At 38.3% G+C, this 22,399-nt stretch overlaps 1 protein-coding gene and 1 non-coding gene across 2 annotated transcripts; one reads left to right on the top strand and one right to left on the bottom strand.

The window, feature by feature from the left end:
• Positions 1–2,984: 2,984 nt before the first annotated feature.
• On the top strand, positions 2,985–20,977 carry LOC148576600 (uncharacterized). The gene is made up of 4 exons (XM_088502756.1): positions 2,985–3,062; positions 3,537–3,626; positions 3,712–3,766; positions 18,126–20,977. The coding sequence occupies exons 1-4, from the start codon at positions 2,985–2,987 to the stop codon at positions 20,975–20,977; spliced, it is 3,075 nt and encodes a 1,024-aa protein (XP_088358882.1).
• Positions 8,338–8,441, bottom strand: LOC148576601 (small nucleolar RNA R71). The gene has a single exon (XR_015903356.1). It is a non-coding gene; the product is annotated as a small nucleolar RNA R71 (small nucleolar RNA).
• Positions 20,978–22,399: the final 1,422 nt, after the last annotated feature.

Below are 22,399 nucleotides of genomic sequence, written 5' to 3'. Positions count from 1 at the left end.
ATTCCATAGTGAGGCAATATCACAAACAGCTAGTGGTTAGTATGCTAACAAGTGAATAAGCAAAGAAAACAAATTAAAATTTGCAGAAATTAGCAGTAATAAACTGAAACAAAAACTATTAACAAAAGAAAAGAAAAATTGCTCAATCTAGTTAACTTCCAATTTGAGAATTGTCAATCGAAAACCAATCCCCGGCAACGGCGCCATAAACTTGATGCGCATAAACTTGTTATGCTACGATTTAGGAAATTGCACGATCGGCAAAATTCCTTCCGGCAAGTGCACCGGTTATCGTCAAGTAAAAACTCACAATAGAGTGAGGTCGAATCCCACAAGGATTGGTTGAGTGAGCAATTCGGATTAGAAGTATGTTCTAGTTGAGCGGAATCAAGATTTAGATGAGAATTGCGGAATGTAAAATTGCATGAATTAAAGAGCGAGAAGCTAAATTGCTGAAATTAAAAGGGATGGGGGTGATTGCATGAATTTAATTGCAGAATGTAAAGAGAAAGTGGTAAATCAGAAATGGGGAATTCATTGGGTGTTAGGAGATATTGAGATCTCCGAATCAAAACATTTTTATTCCTTCCTCAACCAATGCATTCATTGAATTTTTTTTGGCAATCTTATATGATTGGATCCCAATCCCTTGGCTCACCAATTCTCTCTAAAAACGAACAAATTCCCAATCCCTTGGTTTAAATATTCATAAGAAGAGATGATGCTCGATCACTGATTATACCACACAGTTTCATGAACCACAATTTGGTAGGATTACATGTCACAATATCCATCCAAACCCCAATCCAATTCACTGTGAGAAAGCTTCTCTAGCATGAATCCTCCATTCCTTTCCCAAGGTTCCGAAGGATTCCAATTATGGGTAGTTTCTTTCCCAAGACAACTACCCAATGGAATTAGATCGAGAAGCTTTCTAACAAAATTCAAGAGAAAAGATTGAAGAAGAAGATAAAACTATTATTGATTCATTGAATTACAATAGAGCTCCCTAACCCAATGAAAGGGGTTTAGTGAGTCATAGCTCTGAATTCAATTACAAAACTAAAAGAAAAATGATCCAAAGTTCTCTCCCGATGTGTAAAAACTCCCCCCTCAGGGGCTGGATTCCCCTTCAATCCCCCTTTCTTGAGTCGTCACTTTGTTCTCTTGTCAACCTTGCCAATTTGATGCCAAATATAGACTATTATACCTCGTTGGAAAGCTATGGATGTCAGCTTTCTAACGCAACTGGAAGCACCTCAATTGGATCTCTATAGCTCAAGTTATGCTTGATTGAAGGTGACAAGGTTGCTGGTTGGTTTGACAGCGTTTAAGCCAACGTTTAAGTCACTTAAACGTGCTCGAAAATGCCAATTTTGGGAGCTCAGTTGCATTGTCCACCCCATATTTCTATACATCGTTGGAAAGCTCTGGATGTCTACTTTCCAATGCAACTGGAAGCGCATCATTTGGAGTTCTACAACTCGAGTTATACTCCATGGAAGGTGAAGAGGTCAGCTGGCCTGATTGCATGTTGGTACTATGCTCTTCTATGCACATTACGGGGCTGTTTTCTTCCTCAATTTTTAGTATCCACCATGCATGCCATATATGCTTGGAAAGCTCTAGATGTCTTCTTTCCAATGCATTTTGAATCATCTCATTTGGAGTTTTGTAGCTCAAGTTATTTATGTTTGAAGAAGGCATGGTCAAGCTATTCCATAACACGTTTAAGCTCCAGTTTAAGCTTAAACTGGAGCTTAAACGCTGGCACTCCCTGGAGGCACAAGCTCGAGCACGTTTAAGCTTCAGTTTAAGGTTAAACTGAAGCTTAAACGTGGAAATGAGAAAACAACCCTGGAGGAGAAAAAATAGTCGAACACGTTTAAGCTCCAGTTTAAGGTTAAACTGGAGCTTAAACGTGGAAATGCTCCCTGGTGCATTTCTAATTCTGGCGTTTAACTTCCAGTTTAAGGTTAAACTGGAGGTTAAACGCCACTTTCAGCATTTCCTTAACTCTCATGGTTTTGGCGTTTAAGCTCCAGTTTAAGCTTAAACTGGAACTTAAACTCCACATGTGATATTCAAGCTTCCTTTATTGATTTTGTTGCTTCCTTGCCTAGCCTCTTCTTCCCTGAAATCATCCAAACAACTGCATCAAAGTCTTGCAAAATTTCATGAGAAATCTTTCATTCATAGCATTCAAGGAATATAACTAAAAACTCATGGAATTTGCATCAAAATCTTCATGTTTGAATGATTTAAGACAAGCATGACTATTTGGCCCAAATGATTACTTAAGGCTCAAGAAAATGCATAAAACAACTAAAAATAACAGAAAAATGCTAGTGAAACTAGCCTAAGATGCCTTGGCATCAACCAACATGGTGATCCAGTTCAAAAGCTGGTCTGGTATGGAAATACTATAGGTAAAGTCATAACATTCAGAGAAATTGATGCTAGAATTTAGGTACCTAAGTTAAATAATATGACTAGTAATTATATGATGATGTATGTGAGAATAGTATTAGGCACCTCATAGATCATATATTCATATGGTTGAATTATCATTTATCAATATATGGTAATAAGCATCTTCATTTTTTAGGTAGTGGCTTTTCTTTTGAGTTTGTGACACTATTAAAATTTTAGTTTTAAGGTGTCTTCTTTTTTTTTTCTTTAGTTTTCTTTTGAGTGCTATTTGATGTCATATAGATCATTATTGTTGTCTTGATGGGAGATGCTGATGTAATATGTGGCGGAGCTTGGGAATTCTTGCTGCTAGAGCTTATGGCTTGCCTCAATTTTGACTGCGAGTGTTTTTATGGGGTGTTAAACCTTTTGAGGTATTCTAATATTTTTGTTGTAGTATCTTTCAAAATACAGTTATCATGGTTATTTACATGAAAAGAAAATATTATTTTCATTCTTATATTTCAGTGTTGAAGTTCAAATTTGAGTTAAATTATTATTGTTCTTTCTACATGGTACCAAAGTTGTCTCAATTCCCTCTTCCAACTCATGATGTTATTGTCAGGGGTGTTATTCTTTTAGAATTCGAGGTATGTGCAAGTTTTATATAGGACTTATGTAATTGTGTTTTGAATGTAAGCTAATTTTTTAGAGGAGTTTATTAGTCATGGCATGGTGATTAATTGGCATGTTCATTGATTTCAACTAGCCATAGGTTTGTTGCTAGTTATTTACTATTAAATTGTTTAGATTTAGAAAATCTATTTTATAATTTGAATGATAAATGGATGATTAAGTCTCATTTTTTCTATTTTTTAATTTAAAAAAGTATTGCAAAATCTCAAATTATAATATATTGAAGCCCTTAAAAAAATTTATTTACTTGCAGATAAATACAGTTGCACATGATGAGGATTACCATATTACAATGGAAAAAAATAACTTATATTGGAAGATGCTACTTCTAACCTTTCTCTGGTATATTTTAATTTTTTATTTATCCTTTTATTGCCTTTATGTTTTATGATAATTTGGTTGTTGATGAATGTTATTACCTTATTCAGATTGAGAATGATGAAAGTCGTGATGTTCATTTGGTCCTTATATTGTGTTACATTTACACTATGTCATTGTTTTCTTTAGAATTGAATATGGTTTTATTCTTTGATTGGTATTTTATATGATACGAAGATGTTTAGCTTAATAGGTTACTTGTTGTTTGGTCACTGGTGAGTATAGTTAGACTACAAATATGTGGAGAGGATTATGAAGGCTCAGGCCTTGAGAGATAACGGTATGACTGGCTACATATCTAGTAAGAAGACTATGGAGATCAACCTTGACATACATAGGCATTATGGATAGTAAGAAGACTATGGAGATCAACCCTGACATACATCGGCATTATGGAAGAACTGACGAAGAGAACGGAAGCTGATGAAATTAGGCATTTATTTGTTTTTTTTTGGTTTAGTTATTATGTGTATTTTGATTTGAATTGGCAACTGTAAGTATATGAATTTAAAATTTATTTAGTTGGATTTGAAACAACTTTTTAATTTAATATATATGCAATATATTAGTTTATTAGCTTATCTTTTCTTTCTATTTATTAAATTTAGTTTAAATAATTAAATTTTATTAAAGTATGCTGTATATCTTTTTAAAAAGACAATTTCAAATAAATTTAGATAAATGTTGCTTTACATATCTGAAAAGGTGATGAGCAGATAATTTATACGCTTTTTGACATTGTTTTTAGTATGTTTTTAGTAGGATCTAGTTATTTTTAGGGACGTTTTCATTAGTTTTTATGTTAAATTCACATTTCTGGACTTTACTACGAGTTTGTGTATTTTTCTGTGAATTCAGGTATTTTCTGATTGAAATTAAGGGACTTAAGCAAAAATCAGATTCAGAGGTTGAAGAATGACTGCTGATGCTATTGGATTCTGACCTCCCTGCACTCAAAATGGATTTTCTGGAGCTACAGAACTCGAAATGGCGCGCTTCTAATTGCATTGGAAAGTAGACATCCAGGGCTTTCCAGCAATATATAATAGTTCATACTTTGGCCAAGAATAGACGACGTAAACTGGCGTTCAACGCCAGCTTTCTGCCCAAATTTGGCGTCCAGCGCCAGAAAAGGATCCAAAACCAGAGTTGAACGCCCAAACTGGCACAAAAACTGGCGTTCAACTCCAAGAAGGACCTCTACACGTGCAACACTCAAGCTCAACCCAAGCACACACCAAGTGGGCCCCGGAAGTGGATTTATGCATCAATTACTTACTCATGTAAACCTTAGTAGCTAGTTTATTATAAATAGGACCTTTTACTATTGTATTAGACGTCTTTTTGACCATCTTTGGACGCCTGGTTCTTAGATCAGAGGGGCTGGCCATTCGGCCATGCCTGGACCTTCACTTATGTATTTTTAACGGTAGAATTTCTACACTCCATAGATTAAGGTGTGGAGCTCTGCTGTTCCTCAAAGATTAATGCAAAGTACTACTGTTTTCTATTCAATTCATCTTGTTTCGCTTCTAAGATATTCATTCGTACTTCAATCTGAATGTGATGAACGTGACAATCATCATCATTTCCTATGAACGCGTGCCTGACAACCACTTTCGTTCTACCTTAGACTGAATGAGTATCTCTTAGACCTCTTAACCAGAATCTTCGTGGTGTAAGCTAGAATGATGGCGGCATTCAAGAGAATCCGGAAGGTCTAAACCTTGTCTGTGGTATTCCGAGTAGGATTCAATGATTGAATGACTGTGACGAGCTTCAAACTCGCGATTGCCGGGCGTAGTGACAGGCGCAAAATGATAGTAAATCTTATTCCAGCATGATCGAGAACCGACAGATGAATAGCCGTGCCGTGACAGGGTGCATTGATCATTTTCACTGAGAGGATAAGATAAAGCCATTGACAAGGGTGATGCCTCCAGACGATTAGCCGTGCCGTGACAGGGCATTGGATCATTTTCCCGAGAGATGACCGAAGTTGACAATGGTGATGTATCACATAAAGCCAGCCATGGAAAGGAGCAAGACTGATTGGATGAAGATAGCAGGAAAGCAGAGGTTCAGAGGAACGAAAAGCATCTCCATTCGCTTATCTGAAATTCCTACCAACGATTTACATAAGTACCTCTATCCCTATTCTATTATTTATTTTCGAAAATCCATTACTGTTTTATATCCGCCTGACTGAAATTTACAAGGTGACCATAGCTTGCTTCATACCGACAATCTCCGTGGGATTCGACCCTTACTCACGTAAGGTATTACTTGGACGACCCAGTGCACTTGCTGGTTAGTTATGCGAAGTTGTGAAGATATGTTTAGACCATGGTCCTGTACATCCGTTTTTGGTGCCATTGCCAGGGAATCAATTTCGAACAACAATTCACAACCCGAGTAGCAATTTCGCATACCAAGTTTTTGGCGCCGTTGCCGGGGATTGTTCGAGTTTGGACAACTGACGGTTCATCTTGTTGCTCAGATTAGGTAATCTTCTTTTTGTTTTCTTTTCAAAAATTTTTCAAAAATATTTCAAAATTTTCTCACCTGTTTTTGAAAAAAAAAATTTGTTTTCAAAAATATATTTTTCTTCAGAATTTTTAAGAATGAATTCTAGTGTTTCACGAAGCATGCGAAGCCTGGCTGGCTGTAAAGCCATGTCTAAATTTATTTGGACTGAGGCAGCAATTTGTTATCAAGAGCAAGCTAGTTGTTGTTAATCCACCTGCTGCTGTTCCTGATTTACATGCTAAAGCTTGGCTGGCCATTGGCCATGTCTAGTGTTTTGGACCGGAGCTTTCATTGAAAGCTTGGCTGGCTAGTGAGCCATGTCTAATTCCTGGACTGAAGCTTTAGACTAAGAATGCAAGATTCCTGGAATTCATATTAAAAATTTTAGAATCCTTATTTTTCTTTTACTAAATAATTTTCAAAAAAACCAAAAAAAAAAATCATAAAATCATAAAAAATCAAAAATATTTTTTGTTCTTGTTTGGTGTCACTTGCATATGCATCTTGCATTTTTCGAAAATTTCATGCATTCATAGTGTTCTTCATGATCTTCAAGTTGTTCTTGGTGAGTCTTCTTGTTTGATCTTGATGATTTTTTGTCTTGTGTTGTATATTATTTTTCATATGCATTCTTGAATTCTTAGTGTCTAAGCATTAAAGAATTCTAAGTTTGGTGTCTTGCATGTTTTCTTTGCATTAAAAATTTTTCAAAAATATGTTCTTGATGTTCATCATGATCTTCATAGTGTTCTTGGTGTTCATCTTGACATTCATAGCATTCTTGCATGCATTCATTGTTTTAATCTAAAAATCTCATGCATTGCATAATTTTCATGTTTTTCACTCTCATCATAAAAATTCAAAAATCAAAAAAATATCTTCCCCTTTTTCTCTCATAAATTCGAAAATTTGGATTGACTTTTTCAAAAATTTTTAAAATCTAGTGTTTTTATGAGTCAAATCAAATTTTCAATTTAAAAATCTTATCTTTTTCAAAAATCTTTTTCAAAAATCAAATCTTTTTCAAACTTCTTAGTTATTTTCGAAAATTTCAAAAATATTTTTCAAAAACCTTTTTCTTAATTTTAAATCAAATTTTCAAAAATAACAAAAACAATTAATGTTTTGATTCAAAAATTTCAAGTTTGTTACTTGCTTGTTAAGAAAGATTCAAACTTTAAGTTCTAGAATCATATCTTGTGATTTCTTGTGAATCAAGTCATTAATTGTGATTTTAAAAATCAAATCTTTTTCAAAAACTAATTTCTATCATATCTTTTCAAAAATATCTTCTTATCTTATCTTTTTCAAAATATGATTTCAAAATATCTTTTCTAACTTCCTAACTTCTTACCTTTTCAAAATTTGTTTCAACTAACTAACTAACTTTTTGTTTGTTTCTTATCTTTTTCAAAACTACCTAACTAACTCTCTCTATTTTCGAAAATATCTTCCCCCTTTTTCAAAAAAAATTTTTAATTAACTAATTATTTTATTTTTATTTTGAATTTTCGAAAAAACTACTAATCCTTTTCAAAAACTATTTTCAAAAATCACTAACTCTTTTTCAAAAATTATTTTCGAAAATTCTCCCTCTCCCATCTTATTCTATTTATTTATTCATCTACTAATATCTCATCTCACATCTATACCCTCCTTACAGTTGTGTTTCTTCCATTACATTACATTCTTTGTCTCCCTCTTTTCTCCCACTAACACAAGGATCCCTATACTGTGGTATAAAGGATCTCTATTATTATTATTTTTCTGTGCCCTCTTCTTTGTCATATGAGCAAGAGCAAGGACAAGAACATTCTTGTTGAAGCAGATCCAGAACCTGAAAGGACTCTGAAGAGAAAATTAAGAGAAGCTAAATTACAACAATCCAGAGATAACCTTTCAGAAATTTTCGAACAGGAAGAGGAGATGGCAGCCGAAAATAATAATAATGCAAGGAGGATGCTTGGTGACTTTACTGCACCTAATTCCAATTTACATGGAAGAAGCATCTCCATTCCTGCCATTGGAGCAAACAACTTTGAGCTGAAACCTCAATTAGTTTCTCTGATGCAGCAGAACTGCAAGTTTCATGGACTTCCATCTGAAGATCCTTTTCAGTTCTTAACTGAATTCTTGCAGATATGTGATACTGTTAAGACTAATGGAGTAGATCCTGAAGTCTACAGGCTCATGCTTTTCCCTTTTGCTGTAAGAGACAGAGCTAGAGTGTGGTTGGATTCTCAACCCAAGGATAGCCTGAACTCTTGGGATAAGCTGGTCAAGGCTTTCTTAGCCAAGTTCTTTCCTCCTCAAAAGCTGAGCAAGCTCAGAGTGGATGTTCAAACCTTCAGACAGAAAGAAGGTGAATCCCTCTATGAAGCTTGGGAGAGATACAAAGGACTGACCAAAAAGTGTCCTTCTGACATGCTTTCAGAATGGACCATCCTGGATATATTCTATGATGGTTTATCTGAGTTATCAAAGATGTCATTGGATACTTCTGCAGGTGGATCCATTCACCTAAAGAAAACGCCTGCAGAAGCTCAAGAACTCATTGAGATGGTTGCAAATAACCAATTCATGTACACTTCTGAAAGGAATCCTGTGAATAATGGACGCCTATGAAGAAGGGAGTTCTTGAGATTGACACTCTGAATGCTATATTGGCTCAGAACAAAATATTGACTCAGCAAGTCAATATGATTTCTCAGAGTCTGAATGGAATGCAAGCTGCATCCAACAGTACTCAAGAGACTTCTTATGCAGAAGAAGCTTATGATCCTGAAAACCCTACAATAGCAGAGGTGAATTATTTAGGTGAACCTTATGGAAACACCTATAACTCATCATGGAGAAATCACCCAAATTTCTCATGGAAGGATCAAAATCCTCAACAAGGCTTTAATAATGGTGGAAGAAATAGGTTTAACAATAATAAACCTTTTCCATCATCCACTCAGCAACAGACAGAGAACTCTGAACAAAATACTTCTAATTTAGCAAACTTAGTCTCTGATCTGTCTAAGGCCACTGTGAGTTTCATGAATGAAACAAGGTCTTCCATTAGAAATTTGGAAGCACAAGTGGGCCAGCTGAGTAAAAGAATCACTGAAATCCCTCCTAGTACTCTCCCAAGCAATACAGAAGATAATCCAAAAGGAGAGTGCAAGGCCATTGACATAAGCACCATGGCCGAACCTGTAAGGGAAGGAGAGGACGTGAATCCCAAGGAGGAAGACCTCCTGGGACGTCCAGTGATCAATAAGGAGCTTCCCTCTGAGGAACCAAAGGAATCTGAGGCTCATCTAGAGACTATAGAGATTCCATTGAACCTCCTTATGCCCTTCATGAGCTCTGATGAGTATTCCTCTTCTGAAGAGAATGAGGATGTTACTGAAGATCAGACTGCCAAGTTTCTTGGTACAATCATGAAGCTAAATGCCAAATTATTTGGCATTGATACTTGGGAAGTTGAACCTCCCTTGTTCATCAATGAACTAAGTGATCTGGATCAACTGACATTGCCTCAGAAGAGATAGGATCCTGGAAAGTTCATAATACCTTGTACCATAGGCACCATGATCTTTAAGGCTCTGTGTGACCTTGGTTCAGGGATAAACGTCATGCCCCTCTCTGTAATAGAGAAACTGGGAATCTATGGGGTGCAAGCTGCTAAAATCTCATTAGAGATGGCAGACAGTTCAAGAAAACAGGCTTATGGACAAGTAGAGGATGTGTTAGTAAAGGTTGAAGGCCTTTACATCCCTGCTGATTTCATAGTCCTGGATACTGGAAAGGAAGAGGATGAATCCATCATCCTAGGAAGACCTTTCCTGGCCACAGCAAGAGCTGTGATTGATGTTGACAGAGGTGAACTAGTCCTTCAATGGAATGAGGACTCCCTTGTATTTAAAACTCAAGGATCTCCCTCTGCAACCATGAAGAGGAAGCATGAAAAGCTTCTCTCAAAGCAGAGTCAACCCAAGCCCCCACAGTCAAACTCTAAGTTTGGTGTTGGGAGGCCACAACCAAACTCTAAGTTTGGTGTTGAACTTCCATATCCAAACTCTAAGTTTGGTGTTGGAGAGTTTCAACAATGCTCTGAACATCTGTGAGGCTCCATGAGAGCCCACTGTCAAGCTATTGACATTAAAGAAGCTCTTGTTGGGAGGCAACCCAATGTTTATTTATCTAATTTTGTTTTTGTTTTTCATGTTTTATTAGGTTCATGATCATGTGGAGTCACAAAATAAATATAAAAATTGAAAACGGAATCAAAAACAGCAGAAGAAAAATCACACCCTGGAGGAGCATCTGCCTGGCGTTCAACGCCAGAACAGAGCATGGTTCTGGCGCTGAATGCCCAAAATGGGCAGCATTCTGGTGCTGAACGCCCAGAACAAGCATGGTTCTGGCGTTCAACGCCAGAAATGGCTAGTAAATGGGCGTTGAATGCCCAAAATGGGCACCAACCTGGCGCTGAACGCCCAGAGTTGTGTGCAAAGGCATTTTGCATGCCTAATTGGTGCAGGGATGCAAATCCTTGACACCCCAGGATCTGTGGACCCCACAGGATCATCTCAGGATCTGTGGACCCCACAGGATCACCTCAGGATCTGTGGACCCCATAGGATCCCCACCTACCTCCTCTCACTTCTTCTCACCTCTCTCTTTCACACAAACACTCTTCCCCAAAAACCCTTCACCAATCACCTCAATCTCTCTTCCCCATCACCTCTTCACCATTCACATCCATCCACTCTTCCCCATAAACCTACCTCATAAACCCCACCTACCTTCAAAATTCAAAACCAATTTCCCACCCAAACCCACCCATATGGCCGAAACCTTTCCCCCCCTCCCTTCCCTATATAAAGCCCTCCACTCTTCATCAAATTCACACAACACACCCCTCTATACCCTTCTTGGCTGAAACACTTCCCACTCTCCCTCTCCTCCATTTCTTCTTCTTCTTCATCTATTCTTTCTTTTATTGCTCGAGGGCGAGCAAAATTCTAAGTTTGGTGTGGTAAAAGCATAAGCTTTTTGTTTTTCCATTACCATTGATGGCACCTAAGACCGGAGAATCCTCTAGAAAGGGGAAAGGGAAGACAAAAGCTTCCACATCTGAGTCATGGGAGATGGAAAGGTTCATCTCCAAAGCCCATCAAGACCACTTCTATGATGTTGTGGCCAAAAAGAAGGTGATCCCTGAGGTCCCTTTCAAACTCAAAAGAAATGAGTATCCAGAGATCGGACATGAAATTCAAAGAAGAGGTTGGGAAGTTCTAACAAATCCCATCCAACAAGTCGGCATCCTAATGGTTCAAGAGTTCTATGCCAATGCATGGATCACCAAGAACCATGATCAAAGTAAAAACCCGGATCCAAAGAACTATGTTACAATGGTTCGGAGGAAATACTTAGATTTTAGTCCGGAGAATGTGAGGTTGGCGTTCAACTTGCCAAACATGGAAGAGAACGCACGCCCCTACACAAGGAGAGTCAACTTTGATCAAAGGTTGGACCAAGTCCTTATGGACATATGTGTAGAAGGAGCTCAATGGAAGATTGACTCCAAAGGCAAGCCGGTTCAACTAAGAAGATTGGACCTCAAGCCTGTAGCTAGAGGATGGTTGGAGTTCATTCAATGCTCAATCATTCCCACTAGCAACCGGTCTGAAGTTACTATAGACCGGGCCATCATGATCCATAGCATCATGATTGGAGAAGAGGTGGAAGTTCATGAGATTATACCTCAAGAACTCTATAAGGTGGCTGACAAGTCCTCCACTATGGCAAGGTTAGCCTTTCCTCACCTCATTTGCCACCTATGCAATTCAGCTGGGATTGACATAGAGGGAGATATCCTCATTAAAGAGGACAAGCCCATCACTAAGAAAAAGATGGAGCAAGCAAGAGAGCCCATTCATAGAGCTCAAGAGGCGTATGAAGATCATCAACATGAGATCCCGGAGATGCCTCAAATGCACTTTCCTCCACAAAACTATTGGGAGAAAATCAACACCTCCCTAGGAGAATTGAGTTCCAATATGGGACAACTAAGGGTGGAACATCAAGAGCACTCCATCATGCTTCATGAAATAAGAGAAGATCAAAAAGCAATGAGGGAGGAGCAACAAAGACAAGGAAGATACATAGAAGAGCTCAAGGACATCATTGGTTCCTCAAGAAGGAAACGCCACCATCACTAAGGTGGATTCATTCCTTGTTCTTATTTCTTCTGTTTTTCGTTTTCTATGTTATGTGCTTATCTATGTTTGTGTCTTCATTACATGATCAATAGTAGTTAGTAACTCTGTCTTAAAGTTATGAATGTCCTATGAATCCATCACCTCTCTTAAATGAAAAATGTTTTAATTCAAAAGAACAAGAAGTACATGAGTTTTGAATTTATCCTTGAACTTAGTTTAATTATATTGATGTGGTGACAATGCTTCTTGTTTTCTGAATGAATGCTTGAACAGTGCATATGTCTTTTGAAGTTGTTGTTTAAGAATGTTAAATATGTTGGCTCTTGAAAGAATGATGACTAGGAGACATGTTATTTGATAATCTGAAAAATCATAAAAATGATTCTTGAAGCAAGAAAAAGCAGCAAAGAACAAAGCTTGCAGAAAAAAAATAGGCGAAAAAAAATAGAAAAAAAAAGAAAAAGCAAGCAGAAAAAGCCAAAAGCTCTTAAAACCAAAAGGCAAGGGCAAATAAAAAGGATCCCAAGGCTTTGAGCATCAGTGGATAGGAGGGCCTAAAGGAATAAAATCCTGGTCTAAGCGGCTAAACCAAGCTGTCCCTAACTATGTGCTTGTGGCGTGTAGGTGTCAAGTGAAAACTTGAGACTGAGCGGTTAAAGTCAAGGTCCAAATCCAAAAAAAAGAGTGTGCTTAAGAACCCTGGACACCTCTAATTGGGGACTTTAGCAAAGCTGAGTCACAATCTGAAAAGGTTCACCCAATTATGTGTCTGTGGCATTTATGTATCCGGTGGTAATACTGGAAAACAAAGTGCTTAGGGCCACGGCCAAGACTCATAAAGAAGCTGTGTTCAAGAATCATCATACTGAACTAGGAGAATCAATAACACTATCTGAACTCTGAGTTCCTATAGATGCCAATCATTCTGAACCTCAATGGATAAAGTGAGATGCCAAAACTATTCAAGAGGCAAAAAGCTATAAGTCCCGCTCATTTGATTGAAGCTATGTTTCATTGATAGTTTGGAATTTATAGTATATTCTCTTCTTTTTATCCTATTTGATTTTCAGTTGCTTGGGGATAAGCAACAATTTAAGTTTGGTGTTGTGATGAGCGGATAATTTATACGCTTTTTGACATTGTTTTTAGTATGTTTTTAGTAGGATCTAGTTACTTTTAGGGACGTTTTCATTAGTTTTTATGTTAAATTCACATTTCTGGACTTTACTATGAGTTTGTGTGTTTTTCTATGAATTCAGGTATTTTCTGACTGAAATTAAGGGACTTGAGCAAAAATCAGATTCAGAGGTTGAAGAAGGACTGCTGATGCTGTTGGATTCTGACCTCCCTGCACTCAAAATGGATTTTCTGGAGCTACAGAACTCGAAATGGCACACTTCCAATTGCGTTGGAAAGTAGACATCCAGGGATTTCCAGCAATATATAATAGTCCATACTTTGGCCAAGAATAGACGACGTAAACTGGCATTCAATGCCAGCTTTCTGCCCAAATCTGGCGTCCAGCGCCAAAAAAGGATCCAAAACCAGAGTTGAACGCCCAAACTGGCACAAAAACTGGCGTTCAACTCCAAGAAGGACCTCTACACGTGAAACACTCAAGCTCAGCCCAAGAACACACCAAGTGGGCCCCGGAAGTGGATTTATGCATCAATTACTTACTCATGTAAACCCTAGTAGCTAGTTTATTATAAATAGAACCTTTTACTATTGTATTAGACGTCTTTTTGACCATCTTTGGACGCCTGGTTCTTAGATCAGAGGGGCTGGCCATTCGGCCATGCCTGGACCTTCACTTATGTATTTTTAACGGTAGAGTTTCTATACTCCATAGATTAAGGTGTGGAGCTCTGCTGTTCCTCAAAGATTAATGCAAAGTACTACTGTTTTCTATTCAATTCATCTTGTTTCGCTTCTAAGATATTCATTCGTACTTCAATCTGAATGTGAGGAACGTGACAATCATCATCATTCCCTATGAACGCGTGCCTGACAACCACTTCCGTTCTACCTTAGACTGAATGAGTATCTCTTAGACCTCTTAACCAGAATCTTCGTGGTGTAAGCTAGAATGATGGCGACATTCAAGAGAATCCGGAAGGTCTAAACCTTGTCTGTGGTATTCCGAGTAGGACTCAATGATTGAATGACTGTGACGAGCTTCAAACTCGCGATTGCTGGGCGTAGTGACAGACGCAAAAGGATAGTAAATCCTATTCCAGCATGATCGAGAACCGACAGATGAATAGCCGTGCCGTGACAGGGTGCGTTGATCATTTTCACTGAGAGGATAAGATGAAGCCATTGACAAGGGTGATGCCTCCAGACGATTAACCGTGCCGTGACAGGGCATTGGATCATTTTCCCGAGAGATGACCGAAAGTAGCCGTTGACAATGGTGATGTATCACATAAAGCCAGCCATGGAAAGGAACAAGACTGATTGGATGAAGATAGCAGGAAAGCAGAGGTTCAGAGGAACGAAAAGCATCTCCATTCGCTTATCTGAAATTCCTACCAACGATTTACGTAAGTACATCTATCCCTATTCTATTATTTATTTTCGAAAACCCATTACTGTTTTATATCCGCCTGACTGAGATTTACAAGGTGACCATAGCTTGCTTCATACCGACAATCTCCGTGGGATTCGACCCTTACTCACGTAAGGTATTACTTGGACGACCTAGTGCACTTGCTGGTTAGTTATGCGAAGTTATGAAGATATGTTTAGACCATGGTCCTGTACATCCGTTTTTGGTGCCATTGCCAGGGAATCAATTTCGAACAATAATTCACAACCTGAATAGCAATTTCGCATACCAAAAGGCAATACCAAAAAATTTAGATAAGTGGTGCTTTAGGTCTATGAAAAAAGAAACTTAAAAAATATTTGAACAAGTGTTGCTTTAGGTATATCAAGAGGCAACTTAAAACAAATCTGGACAAGTGTTGCTTTATGTATTAGAAAATACAACTCGTAAAAAGTGTTGCCATAAAGTCTTATCTAAAGCGTTGTGTTTAGGTCCTTTAAGGCAACCCTTTTATGGAGTTGCTTTTTTTTTGTATAAAAGGCAATGTTTTTTGAAGGTTACCATAAAAAGGGTTCCTTTGATACACAAAAGCGTTACCTTAGACCAAAGGTAACGGCCGTATAGTCAACCCCAAAAAGTGTTGCATTTTGTCGGAAAGTATTGCCTTTGATAAAAGGCAATAATTTTCCTTATTATAAGCAACATTTTTAAAGGGTTGTCTCAGCCCGAATTTGTTGTAGTGTTCTTCGGTCATTTTCATTCAAATTTTTAACATATGTATTGAATACATAAGTTAATAATAATGAGAATTTGGTTCAAGTTAAGTTATAATAGAAGTGGTCGTTTAGAAATTTTAAAAAAATTTTTAGGATCTTGTTAATTTTGTTAACCATAGTCCATCACTTATAGGTATGATGTGAGTTTCATTTTTCATGAGTAATTTATTAGTGTTTGAAATTTCGTAGTAAAAAATGATTATTTACTTGCTAGAATCTAAAACTTTCAGATAGGAATAAAAATATATACAATTTAATTAGGTTGGTTCCGATATTACGAAAATTAGAAATAAAAAGAGTAGGGTGATGACAAGTCATCATATACCCTTTTTAATAGTCTTTTTCCTTATTTTCATTTGGTTTTATGCACTTTCTTGCATCCTAAGAAAGCAATTTGGAATGGAAATGCATAACTTCTTTGAATCAAACAACCACCATATAATTGATGCTAAATCATGAGGTTTAGGCCAAATTTAATTGCAGTTTTATGATTTGTAAACCTTGTGAATTTGGTGATACTTTGATTGGTTGTTTTGATTAATTGTAGGTGAAGAAAAGAAGAAAAGAAGAAAAGCGTGACCTAAGAAGCGTGGTTCAAGGAATAGAAAGTGTGGCCATCAAAGGAGAAAGTGTAGTGCAACAAACCATGGAACTCATTCCAAGAGCACCAAGCACTAAGAGAGCGCTACACTCACTTCCAAGGGACCAAGGCACAAAGCTCAGCTCACTTTGTGAGCTGAGCACAACACAAGGCCAAGAAATAAGGAAATGAGGAACCAAGCTCAGCTCACAAAGTGAGCATTATCGAGAGCGCTAGAGGAGAAATTCAAGAAAAATGATTTCCAAATGCATGCTCCAAGACTTGAACCCATGACCAAAGGGAAAGGGTGGAGGCGCTACTCTCATGGAAAATAAGCCAAAATTGGCCAAATGCACTCCCCAAGCTTCGAACCCCACACCTTGAGGAAGCAAGGAAGCAAGGCAACCAAGAAAAGGGGTAGCGCATGCTTCCCATGGGTTTCGAACCAGGGACCCTTCCTTGGATACACCAAAGCTCAGCTCACAAAGTGAGCTGAGCGCTACTTCTTGATGCATGGGGGCACATCTTGACACGGCCAGGGAAGGAGTGGAGCGCATGACACGGTCCAAGGGGCAGCACAACAAATTGGCACTAAGGCACCAATGCTCAGCTCACAAAGTGAGCTGAGCTCTCCCCTGATGCACCCCAAGACAGCAGCACGCTATCAATGCTTCCCCACACTAAGTGTCAAAGCTCAGCTCACTTTGTGAGCTGAGCACTCCCCTGGAAGCAATTTCTTCATGGGCTGAAAATTCAACCAAAAATCCAATTTAATTCAAATCTTCACCAAATCAAAAGCCCATCCAAATTCCAATATCCAAGAATAGAAAGTGTATAAATAGGAGTTAGTTTGATGTAATTGGGGAGCTGAATTTTACTTTTGAATTTTCCTTTCATTTTCATTTTGAGCTTTTAGTTTTGAATTTAGATTTCAGAGAACTTGGGAGGAGAATTGATCTCTCTTCTTCTTGGTTCTTGCTTGAACACTCTTTAATTTTCTTGCTTTGGATCTTTGGTGGAGAATTGAAGAAATTCTGTTTCAATCTCACCTTGAGATCCCTTGTTTATTTTCTTTCTGCATAATTGAGTTTGAATTTCTGTCTACTGCTTCTTCATCTACTTTGTTTCTGCAATTTACTTTTCTTTGTTTCTTTTGCAATTGCTCTTGTTGGATCAAGGAAGGATTTGAGATCTAGACTTGTTATCTAGTCTCTTCCACTCCTGAGATCTCAACCCCTTTTAATTTGCTGCACTTAAGCACTGCTTCCTAGTTCTTTAAATTCTCAAGTCATTTTACTTTTCTGTTAAGATCTACTTCACTGCGCTTCAATTTTCTCTTTTATGTTTAATGCCATTTACTTGTTTCTTGTTTAATTCCTGCAAGTCCACGTCCCAATCCCTTTTATGATTCAAGCAATTTACATTTCTTGCACTTTAAGCTTCTGTTATTTACATTTCTTGCAAGTTAAGTTTCTGCACCTTATTTTACATGCTCTTTAAGATTCAGTATCTTTATTTTCCTGCTCTTTAGTTTACTGCAATTTTCCCTTTCCCTTTTACATTCTAAGCAATTTAGTTTCTGTTAATCACAAACACTCAACCAATACTTGATTCGCTTGACTAAATCAACCACTAAACTAAAATTGCTCAATCCTTCAATCCCTGTGGGATCGACCTCACTCATGTGAGTTATTATTACTTGATGCGACCCGGTACACTTGCCGGTTAGATTTGTGTGTTTTGGTGGTTAATTTATTTTTCACCAAAATACTCATCAAGTTTTTGGCGCCGTTGCCGGGGATTGAAATAGGTTGACAATGATTAAGTGAGGCGGTAATCTAGATCAAGCACTTTTTCCCTTCTATTCTTTAATTCTTTGACTAACACACTAACTGTTTGAATTTTTGCTTAAGCTAACTAAAACTTCATTCTAGCAATAGATTGAAGTATCACTGGTTGTGTTCCCTGTTATGTTGTTTGTATGTCAGGTACAGGGAGAGTTGTTCATGTTTTATCTGAAATTGACCAAAGAACTCTAAGGAGATTGAGAAGAGCTGAAAGAGGGAAAGGCATTGTTGGAGAGGAAGAATCTGAGGAAGAATATCACGAGATGGAAGGAGATCCATCTAATCAAGAAGGAGGGGTTAACAATAACCCACAGCAGAGGAGAGTACTGGCCTCCTATACATTTGCAAATGCTAAACATTGTGGGAGCAGCATTCTTACCCCTAATGTCAATGCAAACAACTTTGAACTGAAGCCACAACTCATCACATTGGTCCAAAACAACTGCTCTTTTGGAGGAGGACCATTGGAGGATCCGAACCAACATTTATCCACTTTCTTGAGGATCTGTGACACAGTTAAAAGCAATGGAGTGCACCCTGACATATACAAGCTGTTGTTATTCCCATTCTCTCTCAGGGACAAGGCCACTCAATGGCTAGAAACATTCCCGAAGGAAAGCATTAACACTTGGGATGACTTGGTGAGCAAGTTTCTTGCCAAGTTTTATCCCCCTCAAAGGATCATCCGGTTAAAGACTGAGGTGCAGACATTCACACAAATGGATGCTGAAAATCTGTATGAAGCATGGGAGAGATATAAGGCTCTGCTGAGGAAATGTCCACCAGAGATGTTCACTGAGTGGGACAAGCTGCAGAACTTCTATGAAGGGCTCACTTTAAAGGCTCAAGAGGCACTTGATCATTCAGCCGGAGGCTCGTTGCAACTAATGAAAACTGCAGAGGAAGCCCAAAATCTCATTGACATGGTGGCTAACAACCAATACTTCTTTGCTCATCAAAGACAACGCCAACCATCACAAAGAAGAGGAGTAATGGAGTTGGACGGAGTGGATTCAATCTTAGCTCAAAACAAAATGATGCAGCATCAAATTCAACAACAATTTGAGCAAATGACCAAGAGGATTGATAATCTCCAAGTTGCAGCAGTCAACACAAGCCAACCATCAACCACTTGGGAGCAAAATGAAGAAACTCAAGAGGAGCAACAGCAAGAGCAAGTCCAGTACATGCACAACCAAAATTTTGGACCAAATGAAGTATATGGTGATACCTACAACCCCTCTTGGAAGAATCATCCCAACCTTAGGTGGGGAGATAACCACAGTCAACCTCAGCAGCCATGGCAAAGAAACTCCACCCAAAACAATTGGAAAAACACAAACTACAACAACCAGGCCTCTAACCAAAACACATACAGAAAACCACAAAATACCTACCCCAACTCTAACCAGTACCCATCCCACAACCAAACCTCTAACCAAAACACTTACCCTCAACCATCAACACCCCACACTCAACTCATTTCACAAGATTCTCAGAGAATTACCAACCTGGAGCTCCTAATGGAAAAATTGATGAAGAACCAAGAGATGACCACAAGGAACCAGGAAGCCTCTCTGAAGAATATGGAAAGGCAAATTGGTCAACTCTCCAAAAAGATCACCATTGAAAGGCCATCAAGCTCACTACCTAGTGACACTATTCCTAATCCAAAAGAGGAGTGTAAGGCAATACAGCTAAGGAATGGCAAGACCCTGGTGAAAAATGAAGAAGCAATCAAGAAACCAAAGGAAAGTGACGAGAAACAAAACAAGGAAGAGAAGGCCAATGATGAAAAAGTGACAGCAAGCAAGCAAGCCTCAGATGAGCTCAAAGAAAAAGAAGACCGGCCACAACAATCAAGAAAAGGGAAGGAAGCAATGGGGGAGCCAACCAAGGAACAAAGACAGGACATGAACTCCATACCTCCACTGCCATATCCTCAAAGATTCAGCAAAGAGACTAAGGACCAACACTTCCCAAAATTTCTTGAAGTCTTCAAGAAGCTGGAGATCAATATCCCTTTGGCTGAAGCATTGGAACAAATGCCTCTGTATGCAAAGTTCTTGAAAGAGCTCATCAATAAGAAGAGGAGTTGGCAAGAAAAGGAGACTGTGCTTCTCACTGAAGAGTGCAGTGCACTCATCAGAAAAGGACTTCCTCCCAAGCTGGAAGACCCTGGAAGTTTCTTCCTACCTTGCACAATTGGAAGTCTATTTATCAACAAGGGGATGTGTGACTTAGGAGCAAGCATAAATTTAATTCCATCATCCTTAGTGAAAAAGCTTGGCATAGAGAAAGTGAAACCAATACAGATATCCTTAGAATTGGTGGATCAGTCAGTAGTATATCCCAAGGGAGTGATTGAAAACCTTTTAGTTAAGATTGATAAGTTCATTTTTCCTGCGGACTTTGTAATACTGGACACTGAAGGAGAAGAAAACAGTTCAATCATCTTGGGAAGACCATTTTTGGCCACTGCTAGAGCCATCATAGATATAGAGCAGGGAGAACTAACTCTCAGGATGCATGAGGACAGCATAACCCTGAAAGTGTTTCCAGAACCACAAATCAGTGAAGAAAGGGACAAGATAGTCAGTGACTGGTTCCCAGGGGAAACAACCAACAACACTAGGGAACAGAAGAATGAGCATGTGCAGGGAGAAGAAGAAATTCAAAATGGAACCAGGATGATAAACAAGAAGGAAGGTACCGCCACCAAAGCTGCTATTAAGGAAGAAAGGTCGACAAGAAAAAGGAAGAAAAACAAGAAGAAAGCTCACAAAGGGTGGAAGAATAAAAAGATCCCAACCGAAGGACTCTCCAAAGGTGACAAGGTGCAACTAACATATCAACAGCTGGGAACTGAGGATCACTACACTGTTAACCAAGTACTCTCTCTTGAGCATGTGGAAATTGAGCACCAAGGGACAAAGAAGAAGTTCACAGTCAGAGGAGACAGGCTAAGGCACTACAGTCATCAACCACCATAAAAGAAGGGGTTCAATGTCAAGCTAGTGACACTAAAAGAGCGCTTCATGGGAGGCAACCCATGATTTAAGATTCCTACTTGCTTTTAAATTCAATAAATCTTGATCACCTCAGCATGATTTTGAACATACTTGACAGATGCATGCATTGTTTTGAAACGTATGTCAGACTTCTAAGTTTGGTGTGCTTGACAGCACACAAAAGTTAACCTTTCAAGCACTTTGAGATCATATACTTAGTCACTGAGATGAAGTATATGACCAAACATTAAGTTTGGTGTCTGCATACGTGTCAATTATAAGAAATATCAACTCTTGTTCAGAAAAGAGAAAAGACAATCAAAAATCATGCAGAGGTGAAGCATGCATTGTTACTATTTCTAGGAATTTTTGAATTAGAATTTATGATGAGAGTATCAATTGTGACAAATGCTTGGTGCAACATTAATCTCTCAACAAGGAACAAGTTTGGCGTTCACAAAAAAAAAAAAAAAAAATTTTGGTTCACCAAGTCAGGAACGCAATGGATCTCTCATAAAAAGAATTTTTCTTCTTTCTAATACAATTACTCACTTCTCCACCGTGCTATAATTATATACTAAAGCATCTCATTTTTGTTTAATTCGAAGAAAAAAAAAAAAGAGAAGAGAAGGCTGGAGCAAGGACAAGGCAATGGGACGGTTATGACAAGTCAAGAAAAGAGTCACATGTGCTTAGGGAGATGTGCCAACTTTGGAAAGCAAGAAAAATCTGAATGCTAGCCACCATGAGGAACGGACCCCATGCAACCAATAGGAGTAGAATCCTTGTCAACCCTCAAGAGAACATGCAAGCCGTTCATCTCATAAAGTCACTAGGTTGTTCAACTCAATCTCTACTCTTCACAACCCATGACCGAACCAAACTTCAAGTGTAATATTCGGCCAACACTTCTCCCTGTGCTTATAAATCAGTTGAGACATCTCTTGCATCACATCTCCCTACACAATCTCTTTACAAACACACACCTCTGCCTCCACCTTTTGCAATCCTATACATATATACCATCTCACTCATAATAACAACATTTATTTCCTCACTCCCTAACACAACTAGACCGTACCTTAATCAATCCCCAAACTCACCTCTGCTTCTTCCATTCACTCAACTTCATGGCCTCTTCAAGTTCAAAGAGAAGAAAGGGGAAGGGACCAATGGTGACCGAACCCCCTACCTATGATACAAAGAGATTTAGATCTCAGTTTCATGAAGGAAAATATCATAGGTTCATGAAAACGAAGCACATCATCCATGAAAGATACTTTGCACTGAAGGAAGAAGAATACCCCATCATGAAACAAATCAAAGAAGAAAGGAGGTGGGACATTCTATGTGATCCCATCCCCAAAATTAGTGCACTCATGATCAGGGAGTTCTATGTAAATG

This window comes from Arachis ipaensis, chromosome B1, assembly GCF_059453495.1.
Source record: "Arachis ipaensis isolate K30076 ecotype BB chromosome B1, ASM5945349v1, whole genome shotgun sequence".
Lineage (NCBI taxonomy): Eukaryota > Viridiplantae > Streptophyta > Magnoliopsida > Fabales > Fabaceae > Arachis > Arachis ipaensis.
The sequence above is the reverse complement of the archived record's forward strand: the minus strand, read 5'-3'. Positions and strand labels throughout refer to the sequence as shown.